Here is a 21519-nt window from a genome sequence, read left to right as displayed (position 1 = left end):
CATTGATGAAAGCCTGATAAAATAAAGCTGCTTAAAAAACAGACTGTCACTACACAAAATTTAATTTGGTAAAGTGTGACTGAGTGTTAAATATGATTTTCGGTTGGTAGGAAACACACACACAAACACATGACTTGTTGCCATATTTTGGACTTACATTGAGTGTTATGACAAAGGACAATCAACTCTGGGTGAATGTTCGTAGACAGATGTTGTGTGGTTTAACCATGCTGCTATAGGAAGATTATATTTTATTCTGCAACACTACTTTGTTGCCATATAGGAAATACACATCTGGGTATACTGTGAATTTTGTAATGTAATGCAAGTGAATGTGTGGTCATGTGCATATAATACCTCTGTATTAGTATGCACATGGATGTGTGTGAATTCTTTAAGACTTCTGGCATGTTTATATAAGCTGTTACAGGTCATTTGCATGTGTACATCTTGCCAACCTTTGGTCACAAGGCATGGGGGAGAGGTGTTACTTGTTTGTTGTAAACTTAAAATAAGGCTAAACAAAACAACTACAATATTGATCTGACCCACAGGTTTATAAAACTTTAAACAATGGTGAATAAATACAATATACTGACCAAAACCCAATTTACAGTGTGCCAGGAAGTGAGTTGTGGTGCTGCCCACCATGGGGCAGCACTGGTCCTATATATATATATATATATATATATATATATATATATATATATATATATATATATATAGGTATGGCCACAGCTGTGAGGCATTGTAATCACCACAGCTGTGGCCCATTATCTAATTGTTAGGCTTAACAAAGGGCCTGTCTATCACTGTCATAACTGACAATTGATTTTCAAACATTGATTTTCAACCATTCGCCTAGGATTGGGACTTAAAACATATTACCTCATTGCCATATCACAGCCAGAATAATGGCAAAGCAGAATCTGCAGACAAGATAGCTAGAACACTCCTGAAAAAAAGCAAAGATAGATGGTGAAGACCCCTGGAAAGCTGTTCTAGCATGGAGTAACACACAGAGAGAAGGGCTACACAGCTCACCAACACAGCGGCTGATGTCCAGATGACTAGACACAACACTGCCCATCATAAAGCATCTTCTTCATCCACGCGTGGTCAAGAATGTCAGGGATTACAAAAAATCAATGACTCTTCTGTCGAAACATCACTACAACATATGGACATGGACCTTGCCAGACACCATTCAGGGCCAGACTGTCCACGTGCTTCTCAACCCCAATAACCAGCCTTGGAATCTGCACTGACGGACAACAGATCATATAAAGTGCTGGTGGAAGGAAAAAGTACAGAAAGATAGACATCCGTCCAGTCAATGAACAGATCAGACTTTCCTTACCAGTTGAAACATTGTGTCAGGATGATGATTGGGGACCACTGGACATCTCTGATATGGTCCCAATGGATACAGCATTTCAGGAAACTGACCACACAGGAAATGCCCTGTTTCCAGGAGGAATGTTTCCACAGCATACCAGAACAAGGGCTAACATGAACTCCCCTATTTGTTACAGGACTGACTATGTCACTTGAACCTGTTATCTCATACACTTAACAGACCTTTCTACTTGTCACAGTCAAGTGTATGTTATTTTACACTCAGTCAAGTTATGTCATTTGGCACTGAGCATCTGTTTAGCTGTGTGTCATTTGTGTTGTTATTTGAAGGGAGATGTTACAATATATGACTCACAGGTGACCTGCACCTTTGTTATTGGCAGGCCCAAGCAGTCAGGGGCAGCATTGTACTAATCATCCAGGAAGAGCCTACATGTATTCTGTGAACCACAATGTTGATATATAAAGATGGTGAACTCAATCATGACCCAGTGATTTCCGAGTCCAATGCAGTGATTCCTGCTGTTCCCACCCCTTGAGGGCTAGCAATTGTTTGACTGCTGGATTCTGCTCTATAATTTCATAATGGATTCAGACAATGAGTGACAAAGTACCAGCCAATCAAATTTGAATGTGGAGTCACCTGCTGTGTCAGCCAGCTGCCACTGTTTGATGCCATTACATTTGCACCAGTAACTGTTGTTCAGACAGGTGTCTGTGTGGTCACAGTTCTCAAAGATGATGACAGCAAAGGAAGGTAAACTTGGGCAATGACCCAGACATGAACCACAACAAAATAATTATGTTTCTTTGAGCTTTCAGTGTCTAACATTTGTGTTGTTTAGCCTATTGATCATAAATATTTTTACAGCCAATGGTAGTTTCGCGAGATACAAAGAGAAAGGCCTTCATTTGAATGAAAAGTCTAAAATGAGATAGCTAGCTTGCTCATCATGAGGAAATTTTCCTAGGGTGTTTTTATATTATTAGCCTGTGTAGCAAAAATTTGTTTTGATCAGAATGCCCAAGCATTATTTGTAGCTTATTTCATCCCACTAATGCCGCTATTTCATCCCACTTCTGTTACGTGTCATAATAAAATAAATAACAACATACATTTATTGTGATATCATTTTGAATAGGCAAACCATGGCAAGTGAATTAGTGTAAAAATGCATATTTTGAAATGTCCTGCATTCCAAAGATGCAGAATTCCAAGGACTAGCATGACCACTGTAGTGTTTTGGCATGCCATACGAATAAGCCTTCTTGTATGGGGATCTACCCTGATTACTCATTGTGCAAAGTGTGTGTGTGTAATAGGCAGACAATAGATGAAGTTGGTTGTGTGTGCATGCATGGGTCGGTTGGTGGGGGGTTGTTTAAGGCACTCTCTGTAACCCCATGGTCTGCTACTGGATATTGGCTTACAGAGCTAATGGCTAACAGAGAGTGAGTTACACGTACTCAAGGCAGGGGGGCTTGAGCCTGAAAATAAATGTGAACTATCCCTTTAACTTCCAATTGTTTATGCCGGTGTAGGACAGAAAAACAACATATTGATTTAGTTATTACTCACCACAAACAGCATGTTCAACATTTCCACCCACACCGGGGTTTGTCAGGACAAATTGTGCCTGCATGTGCTCATATAAAATGACTTGAGGCACATGGCATGATAATATCAACAATGTAACTGTTAAAATTTCCATGTAATTACAGTTCTGAAATTTCTCGGTGGATCCTTATTTTTTCCTTATTGTTACTATGCTTGCCCCCCTTAATCATTTCCTGCAGCTGTTGTTATCTTGAAATACGTTTCCATTTTTTCTCCCAGTTTGCAATGCATATATTCATTAGCTGTACTCATCACTGTAATCTCCATTAACCATTCGGGAGAGCACAGAAGACATTTGCTCTTCTATAAAACACATGACGTCAGCAACGGCTTCTTTCACACTGCAGTCCATTTGATCTTGCACCGTCGTGAGTCAGTGGAAGACACATAATGTTGAACTTGGGAAAGCAGACTGTAGGCATCCACTAGATGAGCAAGGTTCACTAGTGTGTGATGATTCAAGGACTTCCCTGCCAACTGAATCCCTTTCTCACTGGCCAATACTGTTATGCTGGTGCTGGGGTACCAGCCACAGTCATCACTGGCATGGTCCAGATTTGATACCTGATTGCCATGGGGCCCATTCTCACATGGGAACAGTTCCTTAAAAGGATGAACCACCCAACAGCCTATTTTGTATTATTGTTGTTGTTGTTGTTGTTGTTGTTGTTGTTGTTGTTGTTGTTGTTATTATTATTATTATTATTTCAGCTGGTGAGTGAGCAGCAAGAAAGTCGCCCCCTCCTGAGCCCCTCCATCGATGACTTCCTGTCAGAAAGCAGGTGTGATGCCACCGCCCACCCAGTGACCTCCAACACAGCAGGTACCTCTTCTGTTCCCAGCTTCATTTACTGTTATTACTGTATCCATCCCTCCAGGTTTAATAGTTTTCTGCAGACTGGTGTCACTGAACACAATAAGGGTGAACTTGACACAATCACAGAACTGACAGGGCAGCCATCTGGGTGCGACCTGGTACCATAGTTGAAGGAAATAATATTATGAGCTCTTGGAAACTATCCCATTTAGGTATTTTTGACACAGGTTAATAGTCAGTGCATATTGCAGCCAAATATTATATTGATTGACAACCCTAGCTAGCCTAGTTAGCTTTTATGGGCATGTAGTGAGGAGGCTACAATACTTGCTCTCTTAAGACCTTACTTGCTCTCTTAAGACAGTCAATGTAACAGTACAACAGTATCATCTTCAATACACAAGGTGCATTAACAGATACATTATACTCTTTAAACCACATTGGTTAAATTCTAAAAGATGGTCCATGTATATTTCTCTGTGGTTGCGTGGACGGTTTAATCCAGTGGTTCTCAACCTCGGTCCTGGCGAAGCACTGTGTGTGCTGGTTTTTTCATTATCAATTATGATTGGGGCAGGGTCCAGCATGCATTGGGTGAGAGGCCGGAATATACCCTGGACAGACCACCAATCTATCACAGGGGACACACACCATTCACTCACTCACTCATACCTATACCTAATTTAGAGTCTTCAGTTAACCTACCTGAATGTTTTTGGACCGCGGTAGCAAACCAGAGTACTGGAAGGCTGGATTTGCACCCAGGACCTTGCTGTGAGGCGACAGTGCTACCCACTGCCCCACCGTGCCACCCTCTATCATATTTGTGAGGTTAAACGTGTTTTAACACAATGTAGGTTTATCTTGTTGCCATTTGCTGCCAGTAAACTCCAATAATTTTAGATGCTTTTCCACACTCTCTGCAAATAGGATCCAACTGATTTCACCTTTCAGTTTGCAACTGGCACAATGTAGCTCTAAGAGGTTAATAATCCTTCAATAGACTGTAAAAGTGATTAAGAACAATTTACAGCTTATTACAATGCAGAGCTTGTTAGTATGGTTGGAATAACACTGATGTATAGCATCTTGGGTGGAGGCAGGATGGGTAGTTCTCCAATTTACAGACCAGTGTGAATTTAAAGGAGTCTCTTAAACTGTAGTCTCCAGACCACAGTTAATTTAATGAAGTGGAGATTACAGTCCTTGACTTACCATAAACTAAAATAATAAATAAAACAATTAACTTTCAATCTGGAAAACAACTTTGAGCCAGCTTGCCTTTCAGTGCTTTTGTGTTCTCTCTGCCTCTGTGGGGGCTGAGTCATGTCCTGAGCTCCCCTCTCCACAGATGGCTGTGCACCACATTCACTCACTTAATGTGACAGATGAGTCTGCTTGGCTCTAGCAGTGTGTGGTCCTCAGGATGAGAGGGCAAAGCACATATCACAGGGAGAGTTCAACCAGATGCTTTGCTCAGTCATCTTATTTTTCAAAAGGGAAAATCCCATATCACGCACCTAGACCACTATGAAGGGCAACACCAAAAAATATCTTCTTTAGTCAGCACTGTATCCTCCTGGGAAATGTTAATCAAGAATGATGGGAACTTCACAGATGTCTGCATTTTAAAATGCTCAGGTGCAGGACCTTAGCCTCCTAGGTAGGAGTCAGTAGGATTGTCAATAAGTGCAAACAGATGCCACTGAAAAGGGCTTGGTAGTTCACTGACAGTTTCTTTACAAGCACTGTTTTCATTTTACCATACGTGTAGCAAATGGAGATTTTGCTACTGTTTGAGCAATATTTAGTTTCTTAGCCCCTTACTGAAGCAGCATTTTTTCTGTTTACAATTTTACTAGAACACACTACAACTGTTTGTACATGTTCTCCTGGCATTCGCTAAACCCAGATTCATTAATCAGACTGCCAGATAGTGATTCATCACTCCTGAGAGCACACGTCCAGTGCTCCAGAGTCCAATGGCGGTCTGCTTTAAACCACACCAGCCGATGCTTGGCAGTGCGCATGGTGATCTTAGGCTTTTGTGTGGCTGCTTGGCCATGGAAATCCATTTCATGAAGCTCCCGATGAACAGGTCTTGTTGCAACTGTGGACAAATGCTTTTCCACAGAATGGGACTGCTTCAGCATTTAGCTATCCCATTCTGTGAGCTTGTGTGGCCTTTTGCTTCGCAGCTGAGCTGTTGTTGCTCCTAGACATTTCCACTTCACAATAACAGCACTTACTGTTGATCAGGGCAGCTCTAGCAGGTTAGAAATTTGACTAACCGACTTGTTAGAAAGGTGGCATCCTATGACAATGCCATATTGAAAGTCACTGAGCGCTTCAGTACGACACATTCTACTGCTAATATATGTCTATGGAGATTGCATGGCTGTATGCTTCATTTTATGCATCTGTTAGCAGTGGGTGTGGCTGAAGTAGCCAAACACACTAATTAGAAGCTATGTCCACATACTGTTGGCCATGTAGCGTATATTAAAGACATAGCCCCTTTGGAGTTGTCAGTATTGTTTCAGAAACACCATGCATGCATCATAGAGAACTGAAGATTGATGTTGTAATTTATTCAGATATCTGTACATGCTGTTAAAACAATTGTTCCTGGTTATTGTTTGTCATCAGTAGCATAAATTAAATTGACTGGGAGCAACATGTCTATGTATTCTCTCAGATGAGGGATGAGGTGCAAAGACCTTTCCATTAATAGCCCATTGGAAGGACTTTTTTCTGTGTCCTTTATGCAGGGGTAGGATGGACCTCATCCCTCATGAATACAGAACAAAGGGGACAGTCCCATAGCACCATGAGCTGCAATATTTAGAGTTGTCCATACAACCCATAGCCTAAACTACAGACCTTTTTCATATGAGATTAAAACTGATAATAAACAAAAACTATGAAGGTGATACACAGTATTTTGGTGGTAGATGTGAACTTGAACCTTCTAAAAAACCATTGCAAAAAAGATGGATGCCTGCACACAGATCATTAGTTAATTTCAGCAACAATTCATCTCTAGGCTTGAAGTGGACACATGGACATCCTCTGACTCTCCAGCTCTCTTGTGGCTTATGACGTAATGAGCCAACACACAATTCCTGCCCTGCCAGACAGTAAATACAAGTATAGAGGTGTTGAAGTGTAAGTGCGTGGCGATAATAAGGTCGTCGTATTTAATCCTTCGACAAATTATTTCTGAGAAGGTCGCCAGATTCATTAATCATGCAGACAGGACACATTCAGTGTTTAAAGGAAGGATTGAGAAGGGAACAGAATCAGAATTCTGGGAAACACTAGAGAAGGCATTGTTTCCCGTGTAGTTTTGTCCACAGCCCTGGATTTGGTGGATCTCAGTGAGCCAAGCGAGAAGAGGAAAAGCAAGGGTAAAAAGAGTCCACTGATGTCCCGAGGGGAGAGCCCGAAGTGCACACACCACAAGAACAAATCAGAGGAGACGGATCGAGTCCAGGTGGACGTCAAGCATGCCACTCCCAACTTGCAGCCCCTCCAGATATCAGTGGATACAGGTAAGAGAGAAGCTGCTTGCAGAGGTTATATCCATAAAAAGCAACAGACAAAATGTATATATGAACTAAGGACCATTGGGGAAGATTTTAAAAAATCTTTGAGTGATTACAAATGTAATCATTTATCTTTGAAAGTTTTTTTTTTTTTTTAACCAAAGCCTGTGTTTTATATCAGAGTCATTTATTTGTGTAATGCTGTTTCTGTAATATGACTGTCTCAACTTTATTACTCATTTGGATGTGGTACTACATGTGAAATCTGTAGATAGTGTTATGCTCAGTAAATAGGAATATACTTCCCCAGGTGTGTTATTCATTAATCACTGGATATAAAACATGGGGTCACCTTGTGGTCATTCAACCTGATAACTGAAACCATAAGCTATAAAAAGATTTTAAGATAAGTTTTGGTATATTTTGCCTCTTAATGTATGGGATCTTGTTACATGATACCAAGTGTTTCTTCGTACAATAATTCCTTTATTATGTTCCACTCGTAAAGGATTTCAATAAAGGACAACTTCATTTAAAGTTTGAAAACAAGTACATTATGCATTACAACCCATTATTATATTTTTCCCATAGGTATTTGCATTTGACTAATTCTTTACAGAAACGACGCAAAGCCAATTACTTGTGCCAGTTGCTTTGTATCCGAAGCCTTGCTCTGCTGAGTTCCCACAAGGCCTAATTTTTCATCTTGAGTCAATGACTTTTCATGTACCTGCTACCAGTTCAGCACTGAGAAATAAACAAACCTTCCATTACCCCTCCCCTATTTTCTTCAGCCAGTATCCCTACCTCCTTGGAGAAATGGGAAGAATTGAACCTTCATCCCGAGAGAAGTGGCAGCAGGAAGTGGAAGTGGGAGAGAAAGTGTTCCTCAAAACATTCTTCTAGCGAATTCCTCTGGTGTGTAATTTCCCTTCCTGCTGTTCATGTCTGAATAAGATATTGTGAACATCCTGCCATGAAAAGACACCATTCTCTTCCTAAAATGCCTGTCCCTTAAGGTGTCACACCATGGTACAGTGAGAGATGCTTCTATCAAAGGTAGTAATCCATTCCGTGTCAACGTTTCACATGTCTCAGATAAACTTTCACCCATTTAATGTGCTGTTTACAGTGAATATTTGTAATTGCTTTGTGTTCTGGGTCTCATCAACAGTTTAGATGCTCAGAGAAATGAGAAACCATGACACGTTTTTATGCCTGTTCAGGGCATGGGGACACAAGCAGGCTCTCAGTGAGACTCTTAATTGCCCCAAGGATGTTGCTTTGATGTTTGAGTAGGGGATGGGGTATAGATGGAGAGAAAGCATCCCTATGGTCAAACAGAGCACGCTACTCAATCCCAGATGACTGTGTGGACTATAAGAAACCAGATGAAATTATATACCTGTCTCTCAAAGAGAATAATCTAAAAACTACTGTAGATATCCATCAAGATATATGTAAATGAACCATTACAACATTACAAGACTGCAGACAATCAGTCTGTGTAAACAAGGAGTATGATAATAACTCTGTGAGGGCAGATCCTTATGAGCATCAATATATATTTTGTGTGAATTTCATATGCCCTTCAAGTGTGTGTGATTGAATCGAGTGGTTCAATGGTCACATATCGATAAACTGACAAAAGTCCTATTGCTTTCTAGAATGTACTAGAATGGTGATGCTGATGCATTTTAGATATTAAACCTCTTATAATTTTTTAAAGGTTATTTTAAGAAAAGTATTAAAAGTGTGCCAAGAACAAAAATGAATAAATAAATAAATAAAAGTACAGTGACACAAATTCATATTTATTTTCAAATGGCTTCTTTGGGATTCATGTTGTGAAATCTAACACTCATTTTTATTTGTACGTTTTCTCACTTTCTTTAGGTCCACAGAGTACAAGTCTGATTCAGTCTCAAAAAACTCTTTGGAAGTCATTACACATGGAGAAGTGGAAACCAGTCCTGTGTCTCAGGTAAAATATCTTTGAACTCCTTGATGTTATAATTCCTGCAAAATGGTGTTCCACTAATGAAATGTTAGCTCCATAGCACGTGGGCTAACATTGACCAAAGCATATCTGCAATAGAAACAAACTTTATGGTGCCTCTCAGCATTTTGACACATTCATTATACATATTCATACATTACAATGCATAATGCAATGATATAACCTATAATGCATGTTCGGTGCCATCCAAAATTATTCACTTATTTTATAAAGATGAGCAAAGAAGGTTGTATAAAATAAAAAAGAACTATATTGCATGCTAAAAAATGGGGAAATTTAAATGATACAGTTGCTCAGTGAAAAAGTTGATTTTAAAAATATTTTTAATTCAAGAGTTGTGTCAAAATTATTCTCACTGCTGTTTTCAGTACATTGTGCACCCACTCTTTGCAAGGATTCCAACATTTTGTAAAGTTCCTCTCTTCTACTAAGCCACAATAATAAATGTCAGAATAATTTTTTTTTAATATATTTAAAAATGTATTTACCATAGTATGGAGAAATCTTCAAACTACTACAGCAACAATATTATATGTTATATTCTATATTATTGCATGAGATTACAAGATTGAATCTCCAAATCAGTTTTGGTATTTTAACAACACTAACGCTTGTGGAGGATGTGGTTACCTGGTTTATTAAGAGTGAAGAATTTGCAAATATTACAGAATAATTTACTTTCATGTGACCATACCGAATATTTCAGAATTTTACCTAATGGGGCATGCTCTGCATATATACAATAAATAATGTTCTTGCATGACCTTCTGGACTGCATAGACATGATTGAATGGATGATATGTAACATATACTTGATTCATTGTTAGTATCCTGTATTTTGAATCACGTTTAGCAATATACATTTTCTTTGCAAATGTAATATGAAAAATGTTTATAGATTAAATGTTATGTATTTTGCTATGATGGATTTAAATAGGATACTCTTACTGCAGTAGAAACTACAGTATGTGTGAATACCTTAACCACATTATGAACAAAGCTATATTTTTCTCATAATGGCCCCTATCAGTCATTCTTGTATGGTTGCATCTGCAAGACTAGGTGTCTTGTGGTGGAATTTTGAGATTAGGGGTAGAATAATGTCTGAAAATAAGAACACTATATATCTGCTTTTCAGATGGTAATAACATATCATAATATGCATGTCTTTTAATACTGGGCTTTCAGGTAAGTACAAAAAACACTAAATGCAAGGAACATGGGAGAATGAAGTTGGGCGGTCTCTTTTGTCTTTTAGTCATATGTGCCTTGTTTTTATCATTTTAATATTATTTAAATTTTGAATGTAAACCAAAATTAAGTGTTTGTACCACATGCTTAGTTCTTTTGCTTAGTTCTTATGATGCAAGACAAAAAACATTTTTAAATGTCACATATTTAATAAAGCTTTTAATGAACAATATACAATGCCACGAAAATGTCAATAATAGCTCACCAAGACATTGTATACCATGTAAGGACATACAGTGTCCTCCAAAAGTATGGGAATGGTTGAGTGAAATTTGTTATGTTTGCTATATACTGTAGACATTTGGATTTGACATGAAAAGATGAATAATGATACAAATATACAGATTTTATTTCATGATATTTTCATGCATATACGTGTTACCATTTCTCCCATCGCTAGCTGTGCAAAAGTAAGTTAACGAATGACTGACTAGTGTTAAGGTGTTTCCTTTTGCATGAATTGTTCACACATAAAAGAGCAGTAAGTTTCAAGTCTTGGCTTTGTATTCATCTGTGCATTTAGAGTCAGCAGGCATACACCATCATGAAGACCAGAGAACTAAGTATGGCTGAACATTTGTAAGCTGAGAGGACTTAAAAAATGTATTAAGAAGAATAGCACAGAAAATGGTTATATCAAATACAGCAGTTTGGAAAGTCTTTCAAAAGAATGAAAGCACAGGTGGATTCAGAAATAAACACTGTACAGGTTGGACAAGAAAGACAACTGCAGTTGATGACAAATTTGAGGAGATGTGAAGAAAAACCCTGAAACAACAGCAACAATCAATAGAGGGAAGATGTGAAAACATCACACTGAAAACCTAGAAAGCAGAATTATTGAGGCTACACTGCCAGATGCAAACCTCACAGCAGCAGCAAGGATCATAGGGCCTGATTCAAATTCACCTAAAAATACAGAAATTAGTCAGAAAAGTTCTGGAACAAAGTTTTATGAACAGATGAGGCCAAAATAAACCTTTACCAAATCTATGGAAACTGAAAGTGTGTGGAAAGGAAGGAACAGCCAGCCCATGATCCGAAGCCCCTCATCTGTGAAATATGGAGGAGGCAGTGCCATGTCTTGGGAATACATGCCTGCTTCTGGAACAGGCTTACTCATTTTTATTGATGATATAATGGGGGATGGCAGTGGTAGGATGAAATCAGAAGTGTGCAGACAGATTTTGATGTGCAAAGAAATTAATCTAACCGCATTGGCCAGGACTTCACCCTGCAGCAACACAATGGAAAAAACACGCTGCCTATGCAATGGAAGCTTATGGACTGGCTGAGTCAATTGCCTAATTTAAATCTAACTGAGCATGCATATCACTTTCTGAAGAGGAGAATGAAGACAGAAATTCCCTGAAACAAAAATTCAACTGATAGCAGCTGCAGTGCAGGCCTGGAAAGCCATTTCCATAGAAAATGCCAAATTATTGGTGATGTCAATGGGTAGACGACGTCATGTAGTTTTTTGCATTTAAGGGCTATGCAACCAAATATTATACTTTATTTGATTGACTATAGAGTTCATCTCTTGACTTACTTTTGCACAGCTGAAAATGTGTTGTGACTGTACTCGCAGCCCTCAGTGTCCTTGTGGTGTCACAGCGTGGAACAGTCAGGGACTGTGGTCACCAGGGGATGGATAGTTAGCTGACCTTGTATCTGTATGTGCCAGTGTCACATGACAAAGGAGCCAAGGTGGCGGGGTCCCTTCCTATCCCGAAACCACTCCTTGGAGGAGGAGTTTGAGCGAGCTAAGGCAGCAGTTGAGGTGAGTAAAAAACTACAGCTTAGCGCTGAAAAAATCTGATTTGTGCAAAATTCACACTATTTATGACTCCTCTGATGTGGTACATGGTGCTTTTAGACTAATCAAAGATTTTGTGGTTATGATTCGTGATGTTAAAATGTTTGGGAATTAAGGTAATAACATGAAATAAGATTCCTGTTTCTTTATGAGGACATTATGCTCTTCAACCATATCACAACATAATTTGTGTGTACTAATACAATATTTGGTCAATTAAAAAAGTTTCTGTTTGGGTGAGTTATCATCAATGCATTTGAAACTTAAAAGAAAGTTTGCTGGACTGCAATTACAGATGCAGAGATCACACGCCCTAGCCTCAAGACTGGGGTCCAGCATGTGTCCATCAGTCAGTATCTTTAGTTTGATGGACAGGCTATTGGAGATACTGTTAGGACTGCACATTCAGAGATGAGTTTGTGATAGCCAAGTGCATGTATGCATTTAAAGGTGTAAGTGCATTTCTCATCCATAATGTATAAACGGAGCAGTCACAAACAGTTATGACTAAAGTTTATTTTATATGAAAGCATTCAATGTTGGGGGAGACGATGATGCTGAATTATTTTATTGTATTTAGATTTGCAAGCCAAGCTATTTATGTCCTTACATATAACACCTGGCTGTAAAAAAAAAACATGTTTTGTCATGAACTCAATATGAACAACCATGATTGGAATGTTATGATGTCAGAGCTTGGTTGCCAGGAGTGTCTTACTGAGAAGGATTATTGGAGGGTCAAGGTGTAGTTTCTGATGTAAAACATTTCTCCTTGTAACATTTAGTTTAAAAAAATTTACTTTGTCAACACGCATTCCAATAAAACCTGACAGGCACTCTATTTGCATTCAAATACTTCAGTTGACTTTCATGATTGATAATAACGTATAACATATGAACATGATTGCATTTTCGGCCCATCTGAATTGGTCATTTCTTGCTAGAATCTCATTAGCAGGTAAGCCAGAACATCTCAAATTGAGAGCAGCATTTTCAAACCAAAGTGCTAAAGATGGGCTAGATTTAGAATACTGCCAAACTCTGATAAAGTAAAATCAAATAACTCCAAGACACAAGAGGAGGTTCTTACTGAGTGATCCCACAGCAAACCAATAAAAAACACTTACACTGCATAGTGTGTAGTTATACATTTATTGCTATAATGCACATTTTTATTGGAGGTCAGCTTGACAGACAGTTGGTTTTTCTGTTATATACAAGTAATGTCATGCAAATACACCTGATTGGTTAATATAAATTGCATAAATGCACCTGAGTGCATGTAACACATAATGGCAGACAGCCAGCCACTGTTCCCAGTGAATAACGGCGCAAAAGCTATATTTCCTTGCTAACTGTGCTAAATAAATGAAAAAAACATTTACTTTGCCATTTTTCTTATTTAAAAAAATAAGATCACATGACAATTGGTGACATGGATTCATAAAATCCCTATTTTTATGAATCACCAATGGGTAGCTCCTGTTGCTAGCGAGGGCAAGTCACTTGCTAACAAGCTAATGACCAATATCAAAAATGGCACTGTATAGCCAGGCCTAGTTTTTAACGAAATGGTAAAGGATTTTGAAACCTATGAAGAACGGCGTTTTTTATAATCAAACAGCATTGAAGAAAAAAATAAATTATCAGTTTTTTCTCTCAGTAGTCTGATCAATGACTTTTGCTTTACTATAAGACTTGGTAAAAACTTAACTTAAACTTAAAAACTGTGTGAGATTGAATTCCTCCAATGTACTGGCTGAATGGGATACTTTCAAAAACCATATCTAGTGGGCAAAATGCTTGTAGAGTACATTGCTGCATTGAAAGCATTAGCCACCATCTGGCAACACACTGGAAGAACAACTACATGACCAATTCATTAGAAGCATAGACTTGCACAGCAAACCTTTAAATACAGCCTGTGAGAGAATTTCAAGTGCACTATGGTTAGCATGCAGAGGTTCCAGTAACTGTTGCAGCTATGAGCTGACCATGTGGGTCTATGGAGAGCAACACATCGAGGACCCCCAATGACTGCGATCTCAATGCAACGCCACAAAAGCTCCCAAAGCCACTTTGACATTGTACAGTTTTAAGACTAATTGGATTCTGCTGACCCAGCAAGGCTCTGCGCATTTAGATTGGACTCATCCATCTAAAAAAAACTAATTTTAAGCCAAAAAAGGCACTCTGCATTTCCTGTGGATTTATAGTTAAAACATTGTATATTTGAGAATGCAGAAAGGTGATGCCAGATGTGAGGTTTTAGACATAATTTGGCATCTCTTTTTTACTGGTGCTGCAGTCAATGATAAGTCGAATGGTTGAGGATTTGGAAACTGTACACTGAATTTGTGATTCTGCATATTTGTTCATCTTAAATGTACTTCTTTAGCTGTACAAATAGCAAATGTGTCTGTTGGGAAATTCTGACATGCCCAGGAAGAATTATTCTAATAAGTATGTATAATGGAATGGAATGTAAAGAGGACAAGATAACTGAACAGCAGTTGTTGGCAGGGCCGGCCCGACCTAATAAACAAAGTAAACATTTGTTTAGGGTCCCGCAATTGGTTCAGGGCCCCCTCCCTCCAAGATATATGTAAATATACAGTATATTTTTAATAAATAATTGTGTTCCCTAAAACAATGGTTTTTTTATTAATCTAAATATATTTCTATTGGTGCCAAATCTTGCTGGCTTGGGCTTGGGGGGTGGTTTTCGACCGAAACAGACGGCCCCATATAGACTTTTTGTTTAGGGCCCCCAAAAACCTTGGGCCGGCCCTGGCTGTTGGTTCAATTTTTGAGAGTTTGTAAAAGCTCTATATAAGCTTTACTACCAGTGATGCAATCCAGCTTATTTTGTGCTTAGTTTAATGCACAGGATTCAGTCATCAGTTGGAAGTTGAATGTAATGCTGAATGTGATGTTCTAAACTGAACTGGGGGTATTGAGTCAAATAGTAAAACTTATTATACTTTCTCAGAAATTGGTACATTCATAATTTAATGCAACACTCAAACTGATTGCTAACACATAAGGTGAAAGGACACTGCTGTGTCAAAATGAGTCTTTTTTTTTTAGAAGAAAGACTGGTTAAACATCATTTTAGAAATGTCTGAAATGCAAATGCTATATATGGACTAATCACAGAGGGAGTGGAATTACATACTGTGAGTCTGAATTACATTCACATTCTGAGAAAAAAAATGAATGCAGAAGCAATTTCCTTGGTCAACACACTGATAAAGTGATAAAGAGAACAAAATGATGGAACATTATCTTAGTTAAGAAACATTATACATTTATGTCTCCTGTTCGACATTCAGTGAGGAACAGTGAGGAATGAATATTACACTAATGACCTATTATCCAACAATGTATGCAAATATAATGCATTAAAATTTAACAACCACAGTATATGTAGTCTTGCCCTGTAGACAGTATACTTGTTAAGTGTCACACAATGATAATCAAAGATTACATTACATTACAGGCATTTAGCAGACGCTCTTATCCAGAGCAACTTACACAACTTTTTTTTTTTTTTTTTGTATCCATTTATACACCTGGATATATACTGAAGCAATGCACGTTAAGGACCTTGCTCAAGGCTACAATGGCAGTGTCCTATCTGGGAATCGAAATTATGATCTTTATGTTATAAGACCAGCCAGTTGTAACCTCCACTTTCTGTCAAAATGTTTTCCATATAACAAAACCAAACCGTACCACATTGGTTTCCGCTTGAAACTGGAATTGGTTCTAAAAATGGAGATTTCAACTATCTGGCATCACACCCTTATATATATATATATATATATATATATATATATATATATATATTGTGAAGGAGTGGCCCTTCACTAGTTTGTTAATTGTTTAATTGATTCAATTTAATTTTAATGGATTTTGTATTCATTGTTTAATTGATTATTGAATTGTTTAATTTAATTTGTGATTGTAACCAGGTGCAACTGATTGGCTCAACTATTTAAGAGTGTCAGTAGGGACGGGGGAAGGACGGTGAGCCATTAACATTTGTACTGTTGGTGTTTTTAAAATAAATTATTAGTCCTTTTTACAAGTCTTGTTTTACTCAGTTGTTTTTAAGCCTTTTTTACAATATATATATATATATATATATATATATATATACACATTAAGATGCATATGTTGAACTCAGCAGGACAAAAGGAATCCAGAGAAACAATGTCATGACTCTAGGCCAAACGGTTAAAAAGTTACAGACAAAAGTTTAAGTCAAAATTAGGCCTGTTGGTGGCACTAGAGTGGCTAATGTAATGACCACAAATTATTATGTTGTGGTAATACCTTGGACTGTCCTTTAGCAGTGTGCCAAATTTCACAAAAATCCACCTAGTGGTTTTAGGGGCTGTCATAGAGTCCAAATGCATCTCTAGATGTTTTTGTACAAATATTATTTATGGCCTTGCCAATGGGCATCCAGAAATGGACTGATAATGAGAAAGACAGGAGACAGCTCTGAGAGACAGCAACTGGGTCAGTAAGGGGTAGCAGCCTAACCTGCAACTTTCTAGAGGAAGATATTTAAATAAGCTACAGATTATCGTAGAGAGATATATCCCCAGAAAAACCCAAAACAGGATGAGAATCAACACCTCAGTCAGACAGACTAAATGTTGATGGCTGTACCAAACAAATTACGAGTATTAGTTGTGTTTGTGGCAAGGTCTGCAAGAACTTCAGAACATTCAGATCCACCAGGGCAGAATTAAATTCTTGGAGCTGGAGAGAACAATGTAGAACACAGGAACTATACCTGGTTATATGGAGGAGGAACCTGGCTCTGAGTTACCCGACAGTGCCCAGAGCCTCCAAGCACTAGAAGCTTCAGCTTCTATCAGAGTAATAGAACATAGATGGATCGGTCAAGTGGCCACCAGCTGAACGAACAAACGCGAACAAACGGATTGGCTCCAGTTTGAGGGGGATGTGTTCAGGATCCTCGACATAACTGATAGCTATAGACAACATCAGCAATCATTGTCAGCTTTGCTGCCAAGAGGTTTACCACAGTCAAAATAAGAGTGTGCAAGACACCATATACTCTGAACCACCAAGATACAGTATATCTGAGACAAAGGATGAGAATCCTGAGGTTGCAGTTCAAATAAACAGCAATGAAGAAAGACCACTGTTAGCTCAGCTTCAAAGAAAATCCTCAAGAATAAACATTTGTCACAGCAAAAATCAGAATGGCACAGGCAACAGGGGAGGGAGAGAGCCAATTAGTGAGCTGCCTTCAAAGCTACCCCTTGAGTTTAATAAAAAAGCTGTTTGATCAGAAGTGTAGTGGAAATCTTTTCTGTTCGAAAGAGGCTACCTCCACAAGACCTGTATTGATGCAGCAAGGGAACAAGTACTGGGAGTGTACGAGGCTTTGGTGAATCTGTCAGATGCCTCAGTGGCAATTTATGTGAGGGAGCCAGGTGGTGTGAGGTCCAGGAGGTTGTGAAGGGTGCCTAAGCTAGCTCAGCTAAATGGAGTCTCTTATAAGGTATACAAACACTGCCCAGAACTCCTCCATCATTTCTGAAAGATCTTGAAGGTGATCTGGCAAAGGGGTAAGGTTGCATTTCAGTAGAGGGCTGCACAGGGGGTCTGGATTTCCAAAGAGGAAAAACACTGTGCCGATCAGCACCATTTCACTGCTCTTAGATGATGGAAAGATATCCTTCAGTATCTTAGCCCAATGACTGACCATTTCTCCACAAGAACTAACCTCATTGCAGAAAGCTGAAATCGCCAGGGTACTTGGAGCACACAGGAGAGTGGTCACACAGCTGGTCAGAGAAGCACACGGGGGCACATCTGGTTGTGTTATGCATTGCTAATTAATATGGACTGATACCACACCAGCTTGTGAAGACTGTATTCGACCTCATGTCCCAGAGAAGATCAAGGATCTCATCCTGGACTATTACAGCAATTTCATTTTTAGAGCCACATCTGGGACAACAGAACGTGATTGGTTTCATTTGGAGAAAAGGAATTATCACTGCTATTACAATCTCAGTGATCCTCTTCACACTTGCCATGCACATGTCAGCCGAGTCGTCTGAAACAGAGTGCAGAGACCCTCTGGGCAAGACTTGCAAAGGACAACCTTCAAGGGCCTTCGTGGATGACCTCACAGTGACGACAACATCAGTGTCAACATCATGAGTTTATTTCCCCCTTTATAATTAGATGCTGTGGATACTGAAGATATAATTGCTTAACAACCACACACTGCTTTTCAAAATTGTTCTATACAGTAGGTAGAATAAAAAACGAAAACTTCATGACCAGTGTCTGAACCAATTCAGAATTTGGTTCTTGTTTTGTGTTTCTATTTGTTGTTCATCATCTGGATTTACTTTATGTCTTTTTGCCTTTGTGGTTTCTTTACATATAATAAGAAAAGATGAAAAATATTAGAGAATGTCAAAACAATGAATATCAGTATTCTACTGCATGGAAACCTTGTTTTATTTCATTTTTTCACAGATAAACATGATTTATTTGGCCGCAGTGTAGTATAATGGGTAATTTAAATGTCAGAGGTTCTATTCTCAGGTAGGACACCGTAGGTAGCTGTTGTACCCTTGAGCAAGGTACTTAACCTCCATTGCTTCAGTATATATCTAGTTGTATAAATGGATGCAATGTTTAAAAATATTTTTGTAAATTGCTGTGGATTAGACCATCCACTAAATGCCTGTAATCCGTGCACCCATGGCTTAATTATAGTGGATTTAAAAATATATAATTCACATTTATCACAAACGAATGACACTTTCATTGTTGAATGTTGAGTTATTCTTGCAGAGGTAAATGGCAGAGAAGTAACAAAGGTCTGCACACCATTCTTTCTTCTTTGATTCATTACTTTTCTGGCATTTATGCACCCAGTTTAAGTCTGAGCACAGCCATTTTTTATATTTTTTTGCAGAGGTAAATGGCAGCCATTAACCTGAAATGAGGGCATATGTGAAAAAAGTACTGTAATTTCTATATGATGAAACCAAAATTTATAGAATTAAAAGAATACCCTTAAATAAAAGCTGAACATCTGCACTTTAACCACGTGGATTGTTAGATTACAAATCCGAAATTGGGTATACAGCCAATTAAAAAAGAAAATATGTCCCAATCATTATGGAGTTCACTGTATATAGTTTATATTGTTTAGAATTGAGAAAAAGATATGTGGTATATATTCAGTATTTTTGCAAAAAGGATAACAGTTTACCCCAGGCTAACAGTTGCATATGTGCTAATCAGTAAGCAGAACACGGGTTAAATAAAATGAAATCCAAAATAAGATGTGTGTATAGTTTACATTTACATACAAACCCATCTACCACAGTTTTGGACATGCTGGCTGATTGTACAGTTCATTTGTTGCAATTACATGACTGTATCAGTTTGTTTCTCCAAAATAACAGAACTCAAGGGATTCTGTATGATTTGACATACAGTATGTACTGTTTTCATTTAATTACTGTTGCAAGACTCCTTCACGACATTATTCAACTTCCCTGGTTTGAGAAATTAATCTCCAGAGCTGGTTGCGTGTGGAGCTGCCCAGGGCTTTTCCATTACCTGTGCTGATTCTATGCCACACTCAATGCATTTTCCTGTAAATTGTCCCTGGAAATGAGGTCACACTTGATGAAATTACACAAAATTCATTTATCCACAATAATAACTTATGATGTGTTTCTCATAAAACCTATTACCTATTTTGACCTCATAATAAAGTGTTGTATTTCCTTCGTGAATGAGCACATCTCCAGATCTTGACTAATGTTTTTACTTTGAAACTGGGAGCTTTTTTCGCTGCTCTGCAATTAGTCCATCAGTAATCCACACTCATGCATGAAAGAGGCCAGAGGACTTCTATAAATTCAGCAAGGTCAGGTTTAATGGACACTGCTGTTGTGCACAGCCAGATCTTGGCTTTGGGAAGCCATTTGAATAACTGTCACACATGGGCATTAATTTCACAGGTAGAGGGGCACGGCACAGCGTTTGGATTATGCATGCCAAAAGGCCACCAGCGTCTCCCCCTGAGCAACTTCTATTTAGAACCTAAAGTCAGATTGGAGTGTGAAAAGCAGCCTCCCTCCCACTGCAACTGACAGTTCTCCCACAATATGCAAATTAGGTTAAAAAGTGGTCGCTGTTGGGTATGTTGGCAATGCACATTCAAATGTATCCAAATTTCAAGATTCTATGATAAGAAACATGGTTGCCATGAAGCAATGAAATTTGTCTATTTTATGAATATTACCGAAATGACATCAACATGCTCTTGCTCATTTCAAAAATGACTATTTAATCGCATAATCATGAAATATGTGTCTGGGTGGAGAGATAGTGATGATATGATAGAGAACCACATTTACCTGCAACTATTTAATAAGCTGCTTGTGTTTTCACAGTTGGCTGTGTAATTGCACTTTACTGTTTATGTTATGAACATCAAAAAACTTTTACTCAATGTGGGATTAACCTACTCTTTTCAGTAATGAGTTTTACCAATGATTACCTTAGCTGATAGTGTTCATATTTGAATATTATTAATTACCATTAATCTTTACAATGATTAATGTACCATTTTATATTATCTAATGTGTTGTTCAATGATCTGTATGTCCTTGATTTGTTAAATATAGCTTCTTTTGTTTTACATGCCCAAAATGTGAATTAAAATGTGGAACTTAAATTGCAGAAAGCTGATTGTCTCACTGGGCCCATATTTTCAATGTTTAAAACTGCTGGAAGAGCTTTTAGCTTCAGGGCTTGCGAACTTCGAAATTAACTTAGACAGATCATACATATTTAAATACAGACTAAATTTTCTTTTTATAATCAATATGTGTACCATAAGTACTAGAGTTGGATTGCTTGCATTGTTTCCAGTTACTGCCTGAAAACTACTATAATCACTAAGCCAACTGAAACTTTGTCACTTGATTTTAAAAGCCATTATACAATAGCAAGGATTAATTTATTGGTTGAGTTTGCTGATTTATTTTAACTCAGCAG

At 38.2% G+C, this 21519-nt stretch overlaps 1 protein-coding gene across 4 annotated transcripts in view; it reads left to right on the top strand.

The window, feature by feature from the left end:
- The window catches only part of LOC118229223 (PEX5-related protein-like), a 51088-nt gene that overhangs the window by 18636 nt on the left and 10933 nt on the right, over positions 1–21519 (top strand). For 2 of the 4 annotated variants that reach the window (XM_035421016.1, XM_035421014.1), the window contains 5 exons: positions 3689–3800; positions 7154–7348; positions 8137–8260; positions 9239–9326; positions 12301–12396. In XM_035421016.1, the coding sequence (XP_035276907.1) occupies positions 3689–3800; positions 7154–7348; positions 8137–8260; positions 9239–9326; positions 12301–12396 (615 nt within the window). Of the gene's footprint in view, positions 1–3688; positions 3801–7141; positions 7349–8136; positions 8261–9238; positions 9327–12300; positions 12397–21519 lie in introns of all 4 variants that reach the window. The other 2 variants (XM_035421015.1, XM_035421013.1) reach the window with 1 other exon arrangement.

This window comes from Anguilla anguilla, chromosome 6, assembly GCF_013347855.1.
Source record: "Anguilla anguilla isolate fAngAng1 chromosome 6, fAngAng1.pri, whole genome shotgun sequence".
Taxonomy (NCBI): Eukaryota; Metazoa; Chordata; class Actinopteri; order Anguilliformes; family Anguillidae; genus Anguilla; species Anguilla anguilla.
This window is presented reverse-complemented; position numbering and strand designations above follow the sequence as displayed.